Source organism: Pholcus phalangioides, unplaced genomic scaffold (assembly GCF_987345545.1).
Source record: "Pholcus phalangioides strain wild (caught in Gottingen) unplaced genomic scaffold, Ppha-v1.0 ptg000172l_1, whole genome shotgun sequence".
NCBI classification, from domain to species: Eukaryota; Metazoa; Arthropoda; class Arachnida; order Araneae; family Pholcidae; genus Pholcus; species Pholcus phalangioides.
In genome coordinates this window covers 4,631,392-4,648,584 of record NW_028301637.1, presented here as the reverse complement: position 1 = coordinate 4,648,584, position 17,193 = coordinate 4,631,392, and the positions used below count along the sequence as shown (strand labels likewise).

Genomic DNA, 17,193 nt, shown 5'->3' with positions numbered 1-17,193 from the left:
ATGTATTATTCAACATATTTGGATTGGTAATTTTTTATTTCATTGTAAGCGTGTAGTGCTGAGCAGCAACTTTCAAGTACCAGATTAATTAACTGTTTAAAGGCCAAACTATGAACAAAGTTTCTTATTGTTTTAAAATTTGGAATTTGAGGTCCTTTTACATGCCTATACATAGATCAATCTTGAAATTTGAAGAAAAAAAATTTTTTCTTTGTTTTTCATGATATTCCATAACAATGGCACTTGGGGAGAAGTGAAAGGGGAAACTGGTATCACCCACATGCTAACAATTATTTATTTCCGAAGTACAGTTACCACACAAAATTTTTAATTTTCTACGCTACAAATTCATAAGACATACCAATTTTTTAAAATACGAATGCCACAAGGAATTCTTAATTCCCAATGAGATGGCTGAGAAAAAGATGCCCATAACAAATATGGATGTTATATATTTATAAAATATAGCAATCCACCAATTAAAAATGCAATCATGAAAACTAAAGACTACATATACATGATAAAATTAAATTTAAATTATGTAACACAAAAATGTGTGCAGAAAATTCGCATTCTTTTTTAATATCCATGATAAAAGAAAGAAAACATTTTTCATGGGTCCATTTGTCACATTGGTAGCATTAATACGTAGTGTTTTTTTGGCAAACCACTCATCCTTACTTCACAGACACAATATAATGGACATCAGATATGACCTGGCATCTTTTTTCAGTTATTCCTCATCCGACATGGATCTGGATGAATGGTTAAGCCCACCTTCATTCATAGGAGGTTTATTTCACTTCTCTTCGGAATTCCGAATGCAAAACATGATCTGCTTTTCACAACTCTGAATGAATTATCCAGCACGCTATAATAATTATGTATGGGTCTATAATGATCACATGTTTATGTATATGCAATTTTTTTCCCAATGGAATCCACAGCTGTCATGATCAGAGGAACATGTAGCTTGTTCACATGTAACAATAAAAAGAAATTTCTTTACTTTGAAGAAGAAAAATGCCCAAAAAATGTCAAATTTCAAAATCTGTCAAAAAAGTTTATATTGACCTGAAGTGCTTCCAAATTTATTTCAAAAAATACTTTGAACTCTTTTCTATATATGATAAAAAAAACCGAAAGGGGTTAGCGCACCAATCTCTCGATGAGTATAAAAAACAAGCCTGCTATTCGGAATTGGCAATAAATTGTAGGTCCCGGTCTAATTAGCCCTCGTGTGCAGAATATGACCGTGGTGCGACAAATATTATCAATGATCAATATGCTAGCAAGCCCATCGATACCCTGATCGAGTTTATCGATAAAAAGTGAAAAAGTATGGGGCCATGGACACTTCCTTGAGGAACTCCTCCAATCAGAGAATTCCCTGTCCACCATAACTCATTGCGACCTGTCTCTTAACCATGATTCTAAGGGATGATTGATTTAAATTATAGTACAATTATAATTTAAATTTATAATTATAATTTAAATCAATAAAGAACATTATTACACGTATTTTTCAAGTTAGATTTGACTTAAATTTGAGACCTCTGGTATTTAACTTGTGAAGTAATCTAATAAATAACTTAATGGTATATGTAACATAACTTACCGTCTACCAAGATTGTTACTATAGGTCCTCCAAAATGACTGCCATAGTGTTTCTACCATTGAAAATTGCAGGTTTACGACAACATCCAAGAATGCCTATAATGAGTAATAAAGAGTTGAAGAAATGAACCGGAATATTCGTTGGTTGTGCAAAAAAAAAAAAAAAAAAAAAAAATCAAACCAATAATTTATTCAGACATTAACAAATATGACAATGGAACTCAATTTATTTTTTTCTTTCAGTCTTCTATTAATTTTTCAAAAACTTCTTGACAATTTAAAAAAAACCAAAGAGATTACACAGATCTGTGTCCCTGTGATTCTGACTCATACCAGAGCTCTGTCAAGAACTTTTTGCTTCATCTGAGGTTTGTCATATACAGTGATACTTTGGCAAACAAATTTTTCTAGCTAATGAATATTTTTTTCAGATTTTTTTACCTCAGCTAATGAATGTAGATCCGGCTAACAAATACTTTTGTTGATATGGGTGCATGATCTTTCATAAAACAGTTGTGTCAAGAGCTAAATTTTTATGGTAATCAAAATGAATTCAATGGGTAAATTAAGTTGAAGAATTAAACAATTAAGAATCACTTCAGCCAAATAAATTTATTTCCACCTCAGAATCGCTTCTCTGATATACACGTCTTTTTCAGAAAGATTGTGTCATTTCATATAAAATGAATGATTAAGCTAAGAGAAAATGCAAAAATAAGAGGAAAACCTTAGACTTGAATAGTTTTAGTGCATATGGTAAGACTCTTAATACCAAACTGACCAATCTGGACACTCTAGGAACTAATTTTTTTCCATTTGCATGTGCGTGAAAGAGAAATGAACTGCACATAGCACACAACCTCACACCTTTTCTTTTTTCCACTACGGCTTACGAATCTGACTATGTAGCGTACTTGAAGTAAAATAAAAAAAATGTCAGTTCACCCACCTTCCTTTAAATTCCCCTTCAGCCAATTGTGAAGTTCTTTATATCAGCCTTTGGTTAGTATTTTATTTTTATTTTTTTACAGTGCTTCTTAGGGTTTTATGAAAATATTTTGATTTAATTTTGGGCAGTTCTTAGAATGAATTAAACAATTCTCCATAGAAATCTATGGAAAATTGCATTCAGGATAACGGATATGGTTCTGGAATGCATTAACTTCATTAACCAAGGTTTAACCTGTAGTACCTATGTGAAACAAAATTATTCTATGGAGTGTGTTTTACAATATATCAATACAGTAGATACTGACTGATGCATTTTCATTGAGATTGCGCAATACCAACTAACATCAAGCAAGGAATAATTCTTCTTCAATGGAAACATTTTGACAAAAATATTTGGACTAGGGAGATGAGACTTCGTGAATAAGGGATCCACCACAATAGTTTTTGATTCAATGCACAAAATGAAAAAAATAGAGGTGCATCTTATACTTTCTATGGTTCACCCCCATAAAAACATATAAATTTTTTTATTTACAAAAACGGATATAAATTGGTTTTGTTGGCATACTTTTACTTGAAACAATACACCAATACAGCAATTTAATCGATTAAAGTGGATTTTTTTAATTAGTTACAATAGACAATTAGAAAGGTAAAATATACAGCTTGCTTTTATTTCACTGTTATATGTAAGCAGATAAAATCTTGCTTAGCAATGAATGAATGCCAGGGTCTCTGCCACCGGACTTATCCCATTGCCGAGATCTCTTCCAGCCCAGCTTCGTGGCAGAGTCTGGAACAAAGTGAGTGCACCTAACAATCTGAGTGTGTAGCTAGTGTTGTGTACGATATTTCAGTGCTGTCATCTATACTTCAAATTGTGAGTGAAGTGTAATGATTGAATATTTGTGACATTGTAGGCCTGTTGCTCTCTGTGGCAAGACTTTTTAACGGGGAGATCGGCTCGCATTCGTGCCTTGAAGTTGGGAACCACAGAAAACCAACTTCAGCCGAAATCTTGCTTAGCAGAGTTGAATAGTTGTTTCTTTGAATTTTATTTCCAATTCTCTCAATTCAATGCGGCTTTACCAAGGGCAGCTCTTGAAGAAGGTGCGAAGACACGCATCCCAAGAAAACTTTTAGTCATTAATTTAATTCTTCAAATGCATTTCATAACATCCATTAGAAAAATATTTTCAGAAGCGCTGATGAAATAGAATTTGTCCTGTAAAATACAAGTCATACTGTCACCCCATATTTTTCCAAAAAAAAGGTTTGGCGGCACATTCTATCCAAACAAAAGCAAGAGACAGCCTTGGTAGAAGCATGAGAAAGGGAAACAGAGAAATGGTTGTTATACAGGTTATTAAGTTTTTTCTGACTGAGCGCAAAAAAGCAGCTACAGAGATGCTGATGTTGCCATCTACCTCCAAACTTTCACTTTTTATTTTTCAAATCTATATATATAAAATTGATTTTTCGTGTCTGTGTGCATATGTTCTCTATACTCATATATATACGGGGTGATTATAAAAAAACTATCCCGACATATGGGCCCCTAACTATCACACCATTCACAGAAACTGAATGAAATTTTGGCATAAGGTATTTTGATGTATGCGCTCAAGAATGATATGGAAAACAACAGTGTCACTCTAACAGTTACGGTTACAGTGAGAAAATTTCGAAAATATCAAATGGCAACACCAAGTTTTTTGTATTGGAATGTGATCTCCATTGTGAAAAACCCTAAATAGCGTTCGAACGACAACTGTCCCATGAAAATCACCGGCGGTAGATAGGCTAAAAGTGAGGACAACCAATAAGGACAGAGAAGCAGCATAAAATAAAGCATTTTATTGTGTTTCACAAATTTTGCACATGACCTCCTTCACACACGATGACACTTTGCATGCAGCAGATGGTGGATAGCACTGCAGCACGTACCATGGCAATAGGAATCTCTTGAATCACAGTTCTGATGGCATCTTTCAAATCAGATGCAGTTTGCGGACAAAACTGATATACTTTGGATTTCAGATATCCCCACAGCCAGAAATCCATTGGTGTGAGATCAGGAGACCTTGGTGGCCACAGAAACGGGAAATGACGGGAGATAACTCTGTCACCAAACTGTTGACTTAAGATACGTTTGACTGAAGACCCTACATGTGGACGAGCGGCATCTTGCATCCACACAACTTCAGATAGAGCATTTTGCCATTGCAATGCGGGAATCACGTAACGAGTTAACATGTCCAGATAGCGAGCACTCGTTACTGTACATGTTTGCAGATCACCGGCAGTAACCTCTTCAAAAAAGTAAGGACCGAGGATGAACGTACTCGTTATACCACACCACACAGTCACTTTTTCCTCATGTGGATTATTGTCTGCCCAGTGCACACAATTTTTCGAATTCACGTTACCAGTTAACGAGAAATGAGCCTCATCTGTCTACAGAATGCGTAAAGGCCAGCTGCTATCTTCATCGTACCAGATAAGGAATTGATTCGCAAAATCCAGCCGTAATTGATAATCTCCCGCTTCCAACATCTGGACACGCTGGAATCTATATGGAAACATGTTTAGAACAGAGCGCAGAATCTTGCGGACAGTTGAATTTGGCAGATTCAGAACACGTGAAACACCACGTGCACTTGCGGGACAAACTGTGCTTATCATTTGATGAACTTCTGCAACAGCTTCCATGGGAACGGAAGGTCGTTGAGACCGAGGTTGATCGCATATGCAACCAGTTTCTTCAAATTTATGAATCAAGTCCCGTACAGCTTTGACAGTGCACGGGCCTCCCCGTAATCCATGGTTTCTGTGTCTGGTTTTCATGGTTTCTGCAATGTCTCTGCGGCATTTTGTCCATTCAGGTAATAAATCTTTACGATTTCCCCACGTTCTTTCCCTGAAAGCGGCATCTTGTTTGGAATGGCAGAAAGCAACATACATGGCTCGCATTTCGCAGTGCCTTTTCTTTCACCTAGAGTGACGACGTCAGTCATGACTGTGTCTTACGTAGAACCCGAAATTTGCATTTCTTGGTTTCTTCTTCTCGTTGTGTGGAGGACTAATCAGGCTGGGATCTCAGCCGAAGAAACGGTGTGACGAATGAAACGAACATTAATGCTCTGGTGCACGGCAAAGTCCTTTTTACTTTTTCCTTGCCTAGCTCCGGGGATTTTCGTGCTACAGGTGCCATTCCAAGTATATTAAGCTATTTAGTGTTTTTCAGTATGGAGATCGCATTCCAATACAAAAAACTTGGTGTTGCCATTTGATATTTTCAAAATTTTCTCACTGTAACCTTAACTGTTAGAGTGACACTGTTGTTTTCCATATCATTCTTGAGCGCATACCTCAAAATACCTTATGCCAAAATTTCATTCAGTTTCTGTGAATGGTATGATAGTTAGGGGCCCATATGTTGGGATAGTTTTTTTATAATCACCCCGTATATATATATATATATATATACACATCTTTGCCAAACTTTGCATATACACTAAACAGAACCCAACTCTTGAACAATAGGTTACTTTAAAAGTTCATCAGAGCTGATTAAATGCTTGAAATTGGCAAAAAACTGCCGGTCAACAATGCTTTGGGCATCAGCAATGACTTTTTGGAATGTTTACTTTGGTTGCAGTGGTTTCCTAACAATTATTCAATCATTACACTTCAGTCATGGTTAGAAAAATTGATGGTGGATGGCAGCATTACACATAACAAGCATTACACAGAAACAAACTTCACAACATATAAATGCACATTCCAACATGCACCAATTTGTTAGAAGTTCTGCAGAGGAATATGGATGAGGTTGGATGCATGTGTGGTTTAGTAGTAGTAGTTTCTCCTAGCAGTGCGTTTCATACATGGTTATTCCTTTATCATGGGTTGTCGATTCTTTAATGCTGCCAAGGATATGGAGAGAACCCAGGAAGCTCCAGGCACATTATAGCTACTTAGAATATAATTAAATATACAAACATAATCTGCAGTGCATTTATCTTCATGTATTTCATATAACACATCTTTTAAATTAGAAAATGTCGAAAGCAGAGTATGCATTTTCAAAATTCACAAAAAACAATTGCTACTGGTAACTGCTGAACCTAAATGATGATTTTCAATGCTGTTAAGATATCAGTTATGAAGCTACCTGCACAAATTATTTACTTAATGTTGGGTCCATACAGAATTATTATTTTTGTACTGCATAGATGTGCAGATACTGTGAAAAACAATTTGATAAGCAAAAATAGTAGATACACATTCCACCCCCCCCCCCCCACAGCAATTGAGGTCAAAGATATTTGGTTAGTCAATGAATATATGTCTAAATTTGGGCCCCCAAAATCACGAGGCAAATGCCCGACTTGCTCATGTGGAAATCAGGTCCTGCCCGCATAATAATACAATCCAAAATACTTTCGGCACATCCCAGAATTTTCTGTGATGAGCTGCCACTGGATTTTATACTTCTCCGAACATGTAAAATGTCAGCAGCTTTCAAAAATTACACTAACAGGCATTCAACTCTTTCCAGATAAAAAAAATATTGTATGTATAGACATATTTTGTACTGAAATGACACTAAAAGATATTTACTTTCTAAAATACCAAAAAAAATTGTTAAAAGAATTGGCGTAATAGTTTTTTGACCATGTATATCCAAATATATACTGGGCTATGGGGGAAGGGAGGTTAACAAATACGATAATTAAAATAGTGAATAATTTATGAAGAGAAACAAAATCATTGAAAATAAGTCTCACCTCACAATGTTCCTTATAAAGAAGTCTAAATGCCTCAAGATCTTCTGGATTCAAGCTCTCAGGTAGATCAGTTATCTCAATGTCTGCAAAGTCAGGCAACGCTGCAGAGGCATCACCCAAATACTGCTGATGTTGTTGGAGTGGTACAGAAGATGGCTGCTGCTGCATGCTAGTGTTCTCTGTTTGACTAGCAACACCTGAGGTACTGGATGCACTGCTGCCATCATTACTTTCTGACTTAGAAGGTGGACTAGCTTTGAAACGACTTGAAAAGAGGAATTTTGAAAATAAAAAAAAAAACCAGAAAATTGTTTTAAAATGCTTAATCAGAAATAAAGAACTCATAATAATCCTTTGCCAGATACTAATACATAGTAAAGCAGAAACCAATGCTAAAGGCACATAACGAAGGTAAAGCCAGAAGTTCCTGACATGTTTTGGTGCATTTCCTTCAGCTTCATTCTGAACACAACTTCCACTTATTTGAACATTATTTTACTGTGGATTAATTGAGAGTTACAGTTTCATAACCAATCCATGCAAGATCACTGGTAAGAGCTCTATTGTGTGTGATTATACAAATTCTTTGAAAATGGCATCCATACAGTGTTGTTGCATGTTAGGACTTTATACCTTTAACTTATTATTTGCTTTTATTGTTGTTGTTCTTCTTTGTTGTGTCATGTCCGGCATCTTACAATAAATGAATACAGTCAAAACCAATTTTAACAAATACCGTTATAGAAAAAAAATCTTTATTTTCTCTAATTTCTTTAAATACTTTATTTATTATGTCTCTAAATACTTTATTTTAATGAGCACTTTTCTAAGCCCACAGATAAGTTTACATATGAGCATATTTAAAAAACTTGGAATTCCTTCGTAACAAAATTTCATTATAACAAAGTGATTTCTCCTGTCTCTTGGAGTTTTTTTTTTTTTTTTTTTTTAATAACATACAAACATATATACAAGCATATACAGAAACACATTAAACATACACTTTTGACCTCAAGGGACATGCCTGTCCTTCCAGTAGGTCTACAGGGTTTCTCCGTAGATTATTTTTCTTAGCAACAGCCTATTATGGTTTAGGTCGGTTTATAATTGTTCAATATACAGCTTTTTTTTTTTTTTTTTTTTTTGTATTTATGTTACAAAGAAATTTTACGTACAGATGGATTGTATCATGTGGTTGTATTATTGTTGTAATATAGATTCTAGACTGGTATTCATAGAAAACGTGAATATATTGTTATTAGATCTTATGTAATTATTTGTATGATTGATTGCATGGTATAGATTCATTATTTTTGGAGCGGTGTATCTATAACTCTTTTGAAATAACGTTTTATTTGTTTTTGGCACTTTATATATGTTATTTAATCTAGATGACATTCTATTTTGTTTCATTTTTAACCAATTATTGTTTAAGAATGAAAATTTTATTAGTCTATAAACATAGCCGCTGCGGTGGTCGAGTGGTTATAGTGACGGACTCGCGATGTGAGGATCCGTGTTCGAACCCCACAGTGGTGGTCGGCTAAAGTTGGTTTTCTGTGGTTCCCAACTTCAAGGCGCAAATGCGAGCCGATCTCCCCGTTAAAAAGTCTCGCCACAGAGAGCAACAGTCCTACAACAAAAAATCATTCAATCATAACACTTCACTCATAGTTTGAAAAACTGGTGGCAGATGGCAGCACTACACATAACAAGCATTACAGAGAAACAAAAAAACTCCACGTCAGGTTTCACTACACGTACACGCACATTCCTGCATGTACCGATTTGTTGGGGGTTCCGCGGGGGGTTGTGGGCGGGGTGCATGTGTGGTGTAGCAGTAGTAGGTAGGGCTTGTAGGTAGGGTAAAAAAGGGCTCGGGGGATCCATTATGTTCTTAAGTCAGCCACCTCGTTGGGCAATTTGCCTGTTGTGGTGTTGTATTTGTATAGTTTTGTCTTATAGTTAGCTTATGGCATTCTGTTTTGTTGATGTTTATTGTGGTGCTTGTTATTTGGGATCTTATCTTGTTATGTATATTATCTAGTTTTTGTATATCTATTTGATATGCACCTCCCCAAGCAGTGATTCCATATGTTACTGTTGAATATATCCAAGCATAAAATAAATCTTTTAAAAAGTTATTGTCTATTGTGTCTCTTAGTCTATAAAGAATTGCTGCATATATTCTTAATTTTTTTATTATTTTTTCACACTGTAATTTCCATTTTAAATCATCTTGTATTATTATTCCTAGGTAGTTGTATTCATGTACTCTTTCAATTTCTTGACAGTTACATTGTAATATATGTTGACACAGACAATGATCATGAATTTTTATACTCAAATTTGTCAAACTATTTATGTTTCTTGTTTTTAAGCATATGTATTTAGTTTTCTGTATGTTTAGTTTTAGTTTATTTTTCTTGAGCCAGTTACTGATTTTAAATAGGTCCTCTTCAACTTTTTTTATTAAATTTGTAATTTCAGTGTCTTCAACATACAGTACTGTATTGTCTGCGAATGAGATTAATTTACCATTTATGTTGAGTTTGAATATATCATTTATGTAAATGAGAAACAATATCGGGCCAAGCACAGATCCCTGGGGGACACCTTTTTTTACTTCTATCAATGTACTCATTTCTTCACCTATTTTAACTGATTGTTTCCTATTAGAATAGTATGATTTAAACCAGCTCAATATGTTTCCACGTATACCAGCTGTTGACAATTTTCCTGTGAGTATCTCTAAATCTACGTAATCAAAGGCTCTTTTTAAATCCAGAAATATCGTTATAGAAAATTTATTGCAGTTGAACCCGGTATTTAAATAATTGCACAGCTCTAAGATGGCCATTTCTGTATTCTTATTTTTCTGAAACCCATATTGGTTAGGAGCTAAATGATGCTGATAATTAAGAAAATCTACGAGCTGTTTTTTTATGCACTTTTCTATTACTTTTGAAAATATTGGAAGAATTGATATGGGTCTATAGTTTAGTAAGTTATTTGTCTCTCCTGATTTATAAATGGGGTGTACTATGGTTTTTTATTACATCCACGTGATAATGGGCAATTATTTTCATCATCTTAGGGGTTATTTGGTCAATTCCACTTGCTTTATTAGTCTTCAATTCTGACATAACCTAATCAATATCATAATCGTTAATTTCAAAGAAGTACATAGAATTGTTAGAATTAGTCATTGTTTGGTCATCTTCACAATTACAGACTGTGTTTAATTCTATTTCTTCCAAGTTTCTTGTAACAAAGTCTTCGTTAAATTTCTTCGCTAACAGGGTTTGACTGTATTAATTAAAATAAATAAAACTTAATATCTGAATTACATGTATATGTCAAGAAAAAAATTAATGCCTTTACTTTTTAATTTGGTTGAGGTTTTGCTGTCTGAGAGCTGACGATGCAGATTCATCTGTCAACTGATTCAATGGCGAATTAGGTTTCACTCTTATTCCATAATAATGGTACTTAGAATTTCCTCTGAAACAAGAATAAGAGAAACATTTACAATAAAACATACCAGATAACTTTCGAAACGAATTTAATATAGAATGAAATAAGACAGTTGGGGTTGCTTTGGAGAGATATTCCTTTTCTTAACCTCAAGGGAATTCAGCTCCGACTTCAAGGATTATGCGTGTTTTGTTGTTGAAGTCGAGGCTGAACTTCACTTTTCCCATTTGTGAATAATGGAACTGAAAGGGTTAGAATAAAGACTACTTGGTATATCTGATCTTAATGTTCAACATTAGAGTAAAAAGGGATGTAGGAATGATATTACACATGAAACAATGTGTGTGATTTTCATTAGATAAAATAACTTTTGAAGAACCACAGTAAATGATTGAAAACATTTTGTGAAATACAGTGAAACCTTAATCAGGGTTGGCAAAAACTCTGGTTTTTAATATTGAAGGAGGAGGAAAGCAAGTTATATATGCTGTAGCCTACATAAATATAATAGACAGAGTATTTATGCCCAAATATTTTGTAAAAATTATTTCTCAACGGGAACCTTGTCCTACACCCCTTAGTTTATGCCTACTGAAAATTGAAAAAGGGCCTATTTCATTAAAAAAATATGGCATTTTGAACAGGGGAGGGTGTTCAGTGATTTCTAATTACCACTTAAAGGATACGATAGAGTACAACAGTGCAATAACATCATTAGAAAGCATACTGTTTCCAAGAAAAAACAGTGTTCAGGGTGTAATTTTTGGTGGTTTTTTGGGGAGGGTTAGGCAAAATCAGACCAACCCTGACCTCAATATAATGATATTTTGAGGGCCAAGAAAACAAATAGTTGTGGAGGGGTTATCATTATTATATCCAGAAGTAGCATTATCATCAGGTGCCATCAAATTTATGCTGTTTTTGGCATCCCTTCTGAATTGCTGTTATTGATACCACCACAAAATGTAAAGTATTTGCTCATGATAAAATATTTATTTGATCAGTTGATGAACAAAATACTTAGCTTATTCCCCCTGTAAAATAGTTGTTTTTTATTTTTTGCAGAACACTTTTGTGTACTACGTAGAAAGTAGCTTCACTACTAGCAACTTCATTAACACTTTCGGAGGGTAGATAGAGCAAAATACTGATGTATTAAACACCCTCAAAAAAACAAACACTGGTGAGGAATTTAGGAATAAATTGAAGGTGATTTTGAGTGGAAATATAAAGAATAGCATTGTAGTGGTTTCAAAGTATCCTAAAAAAAAATTGTTATATAAGGGATTTATCATAGTAAAAAATATCACTGTATCAAGAGGAGTTACCCAATAGACAATACAATATCAAATTGTATTCAAAAAAATATCGCAGTAGAGGAATTTATTGTTATATTAAGTATCCTTGTAGCAAGATTTCATTGTAGTTTCAATAATTTAGCATCTTTTTTAAAATTATGAGCATTCATTGCCACGTTACACAATCTCAGATTTTTCTACAAACGATTCACTCGTGGAAACATTAGCAGTTAACCGTATATGAAGAAATAATAACTTGGTAGTTATTGAATTTAATCAAAATAAGTAGCTAATTGAATACCTGGTTCCCAATCGTCGAGTTCGCAAGCCAAGAAAGACAGAACGTATCAGTTTGCCGAAAGAAGCAGCATTCACTGGCTCAAGCTTATGCTCAGAGCAGTGCCGTAGGTAGTGGTTGTACAATGTGCTTCTGGGTAAGCTAACGCCCTCTGCTGTTTCATAATTATCAATCAACCATTGAACCTAAAAAAACAAAACAAAAGATGGCAATTGAAGAAAAACCAGAATTATATTTGAATTTTATAACTATTTTGTCAGTGTTTCAAGTTATTCGTCAAAGATAGTAGAGATCATTGTGAGAACATTTTGTACAGCTAGACATGTTCACACAAATTCTTGATTTTGATTTCATACTAAGTAAATTATTTCTATTGAAGTTTAAAAAAAACTGATTATTTTAAACTCTTATTACTGGAGGCAATTTTTTTTCAAACTGACATCATAAAAATTCTGTTTTTTTGTGAATGTAACTTTATTTTTTTTAAACAAATTTTACAGCTTCACTTATATTTATTTGCACATTGCTTTACAGAGTAAAAAAACGTTATTTGATAAAATTTAATTGGAAATGAAGAGTAAAAAAATTCTAATAATGTGGATTTTAAGAATGTCCATTACACAAAAATTTGAAATTAATATGCAGACACAATCACTACTATATCATGCATGCACCTTATAAATATTCCTCTGGTGAATTTCCTCTTGTATATCCTTGTGTCCTCTTGTATAAGCCTTTTGAAAGGCCTAGACAAGAGGAAGAGGTAGATTTACACATGGATGTTTTGTAATATTTGACAAAAAATCAGAGAATGTGGGAGCTTAAACAATAGTGGAGGAAAACATTCCATTCAACTATGGTATTAGAAAAGAAACTGTATTTAAAACAGTCTTTAGAGGCAAAAAATTTCTAATAAACTGATGCATGCTAGAAAGTTTTCTGTGAGCCATAACATGTTTATGGTGTCAGAGTACAGTAGACTCTCGGTAACTCGACACGTGGATAACTCAACATCTATTATTCCCTTGGTTGGTCCAATACTAATTTCAATGAAGGAGAAACTCTCTAGCTTGACATGTGTTTGGCTTAACTCCGCTTAAGTCGACTACGATTTCTGTCCCTTTTTGCTGTTCCTTTCTCACAATTTCCCATGTATTAGCATTCTAAGCATTTTTTGTAGTTGTCTGTGGATACTTCAATACTTCAATAATCCTTTGTTTCTTTGTTCTATATGATGGGTTTCTTTTTTGCGCTATGGGTGGGGGGGGGGGCGTGCATGTGAAGAATGAATGTTTGAAGCCTCTTGGCCGGCCTATCATTTTAGTGACGTTTCCAGGACAGGGGTCTTTCATTCTTTTCATGGCCAAAAGAAGTGTGGATGATCCCTAAAGTGTGGTGTGATCGCTATTGGATGTTGAAATTGTCAACATCCAATAAAGATAAAAATCTTATCTATTGTGAGTTTTGATATTGTCTGTTGTGGAGAATGTTTTTGGCAGAACTCGGTTTTATGATTTCTTGGAAAAATAAAAGAAAAAGAGCTAAAGCCTGGTTAGATACTGAATATGTCATTTGGTTATCATTGTGAGTATCGACGGCTGTGAATGCAATGGTTCCATGTGATCTTCATACCTTAACTTTAAAATCAAATGTTAAAGCTTTCAAAAAACTAGAATCGGGAAAAACTCTGCGAGTATACTCGCCGAAGAATATGGAGTTGCACATAACCCATTTCAACATTTGCTAAAAATGAGGGAAATTTTTTTTAAGCATTTGAATCTTCTTATGAACCAAGCAGAAAACGCATAAAAAATCAGAATTCAGCAATGTAGAGGAAGCAACTCTTTTGTGGTTCAAATCCCCAATCTCACTTATTAATCCCATTATCAGGATCAATAATTCAAGAGAAAGCAAAAGATTCCGCAAAAAGTCTCAATCAAGGAAATTAGGAATTATCCTAAATATGAAAACTTTTTACAGAAAATTACAGACAAAAAATTTGTGAATTTGTGGATGTTAGAATGCAAAAATTTCTATTTTAGATTCAGTTGAAATGATTGATTCTGCATGGAACTCGGGCATGAGTTCCACGATTCGGAACTGCTTCCGTCATGTTGGTTTTTGTTCCGAGTCTTTGGAAAACGATGATTTCTCCGAAAATTCCTCCCAGATTAAGTGTGGAGAGAGCACAAATAGTACTATGGGTGATTGTATCGACAATGAATTTGTGAGTATTGACTCTGATCTTGTAACTTCGGGACTTTTAGCAGACAACAATATTCTAGAATCAATCACCCACAGCAAGTGCTTCAAGTTTCGAAGAAATAGAATCACAGAAAGTTCAGATGAAGAAGCACCATCTCTCCCTGATGCACTAGAAACTCTAGATGTGATACCTCACTTCCTACACAGTCAGGAAAGAGCCGAACAATAACAGTATAAACTGAATAGTGTAGAAAATTGTTTGTTTTCTCTTCGGAAAGAAAAACAAGCAAATGTACTTGATTATTTTTCATGAGGTAAATTTTTTTTATACGTTTTGATTCTATTTTGAAACAACCCCAAATTAAAATTAATGAGAATTAGCATTTTATTTAACACAATTGTTAGAATGTATATAATTACGTACACAAAAACGATTGGACAAAAATTTAGAGTGAAACCCTGCTAACTCCACATCCGCTTAAGTCGACATGTTTGTCTATACTTTTGGGGTGTCGAGTTACAGAGAGTCTACTGTATTATGTTTGTTTCATATTTGAGACATACTCAGGCTCGGAACTAGAATGGGGAGCAACTGCCCCAATGGCAAAACTTAAGGCAGTGGCAGTTTCAGGTGGGAAAAAAGAACACTTATAAAATTATCGAATTTTAAAGTTGGGGGGGGGGGGGCAGAAATTCTAGTTAAGCCCTGACATGCTGCCAGCTTACTTCCACATCTGAAATTAACAAATGCCAGAATTTTCATGTTTTTTGTGGGTATTGTATTGAAGTTTTGGCAGCTCTCCGAAGTCTCTCCATACTTTAAAAGGTTCAGACACTGCCAAAAATCAGCATATAAAGATTAAATTTTATTAAAACCTGATTTATGAAACATACATGAATGATATCCATGTCCCTGACATTCTGATGTTGGGAGTGATGACTAGGTGCGGGTTGAGCCTGGGTCTGTTGCGATGCCATCTGCAACTGTCCATTATCATGGGGGCTGTGCAGTGTTTGAATCACACACTGATCATTCGTGAAGGGTGCAATGATATCTGCAACTTTCTGAGGATCTTCCTGCAAATTAGAAAAATCATGAATAAAAATATCTATAAAAATACTATACTGGATATTTTGTGAATACACCCTTCATTTCTTTTACCTTTTCCTCCAAAATATACGTTCAGTGCATTTCATTTTTAACATGACTTAAGATATCAAAAACATTTACTATTTGCAATCGTGATGAAAGTGGTTACACTTCTGGTTTGATAGAATAGTGAGTATCATGAGTGAATCCAATGCAACAAGAGCCAGAAAATGAACTCAAAATCATAATTTTTAATTTCACAGACTGAATTTAACCATTAACATTTAGAATTTTTTCAAATTTGATTGAAATCTTTGTCACCAGGATTTTTCCCCATCTTGGAGGTCAGCAAACCATGAGTGATCATTGACAAATCCTTGATATCCTAGAGCCTTAGGTAAAGAAGCAGCCTGTGTGGAATCAGGAACTTTTGGGCTGGTAGAGCTTTCCCATGACTAGAGGCTTCTGATTACCTAAGCAGAGTCTACCAGCAAGTGGGGAAATGCAGCTGATTGAGACTGTGAATGAAGTTGAAATGTAAGTGCACTAAGACTCCCATTGCCTTACGTACAGCCGGCTATTGACGAAACCACAAATATAACCAACCATATATTTGTGGTTGGTTAACCCTTATTTGTATATCAAACTAGTTGCTTTCTTCACTCTGGATTCACAATGTGACAACAGCGGCCATGACATCATGCTTCACAAAAACAGTCAGCTGGGCATTTCTGGAACTACGTTTACCAGTCACACAAGAGAGAGAAACAGTACCATGTACTATGACCTTAGGCTGACACTGGGTATTGAATTGTGATTGCTTGTGAAAATATTTTAATTGAAAGTGTGAAACATCAATTCAATAGCACTTATTAAGGATGGAGAGACTCGTTTTTAACCTGTCACCAGTCTGTGCCAGTACACAACTACACATTTGCAATAGTCTTGATAATTCGAGGTGAACGGGATGGAAGCTGTGCCTCAGTTGAACAAAAACTCTGATTATCCTAAAAGAACAGCAGAAATAGACTTTCAGAGTAGGAGGGAGAGAGCTTTAGATCTATGTATTCATACTTACTAGGATCTATTTCGTTCTTTTAATTCAACTGCTTAGCTCATTGAGATTAGGGCTGCCAAGACAGATGGCCTCTTTACAAGGGAGGCTGACAGTCTCTCGTATCCATGGGACCCGATATGAATGTTATTTTTTTACACTACAAATTTACTACAGAGAAACATGTGGAAAATGCTGGTGGTGTGGGGGAGAGTGGATCCACAGAAGATCTCTGCCTAGGAATCAAGACCCCTTAATCCTCTGAAGTGCAGACATTTTCCCACAACCTATAGAAAACAATGTAAACAGGTGGTCTCACTGTGGGGACAATGCATCAGAAAGGGTAAAAACTGGGCTTATACTCACATTCATTGGATGAATCAAAACAAAATGAAATAAAACGTGTTCAC

At 34.9% G+C, this 17,193-nt stretch overlaps 1 protein-coding gene across 1 annotated transcript in view; it reads right to left on the bottom strand.

Moving 5' to 3' along the window:
- The window catches only part of LOC149063594 (DNA-binding protein RFX2-like), a 54,528-nt gene that overhangs the window by 22,273 nt on the left and 15,062 nt on the right, over positions 1–17,193 (bottom strand). Inside the window, exons 7-11 of the mRNA XM_089255938.1 lie at positions 15,534–15,716; positions 12,438–12,619; positions 10,746–10,865; positions 7,362–7,626; positions 1,619–1,713 (exon numbers count right to left, since the gene is read on the bottom strand). Of these exons, the coding sequence (XP_089112064.1) occupies positions 1,619–1,713; positions 7,362–7,626; positions 10,746–10,865; positions 12,438–12,619; positions 15,534–15,716 (845 nt within the window). The remainder of the gene's footprint in view (positions 1–1,618; positions 1,714–7,361; positions 7,627–10,745; positions 10,866–12,437; positions 12,620–15,533; positions 15,717–17,193) is intronic.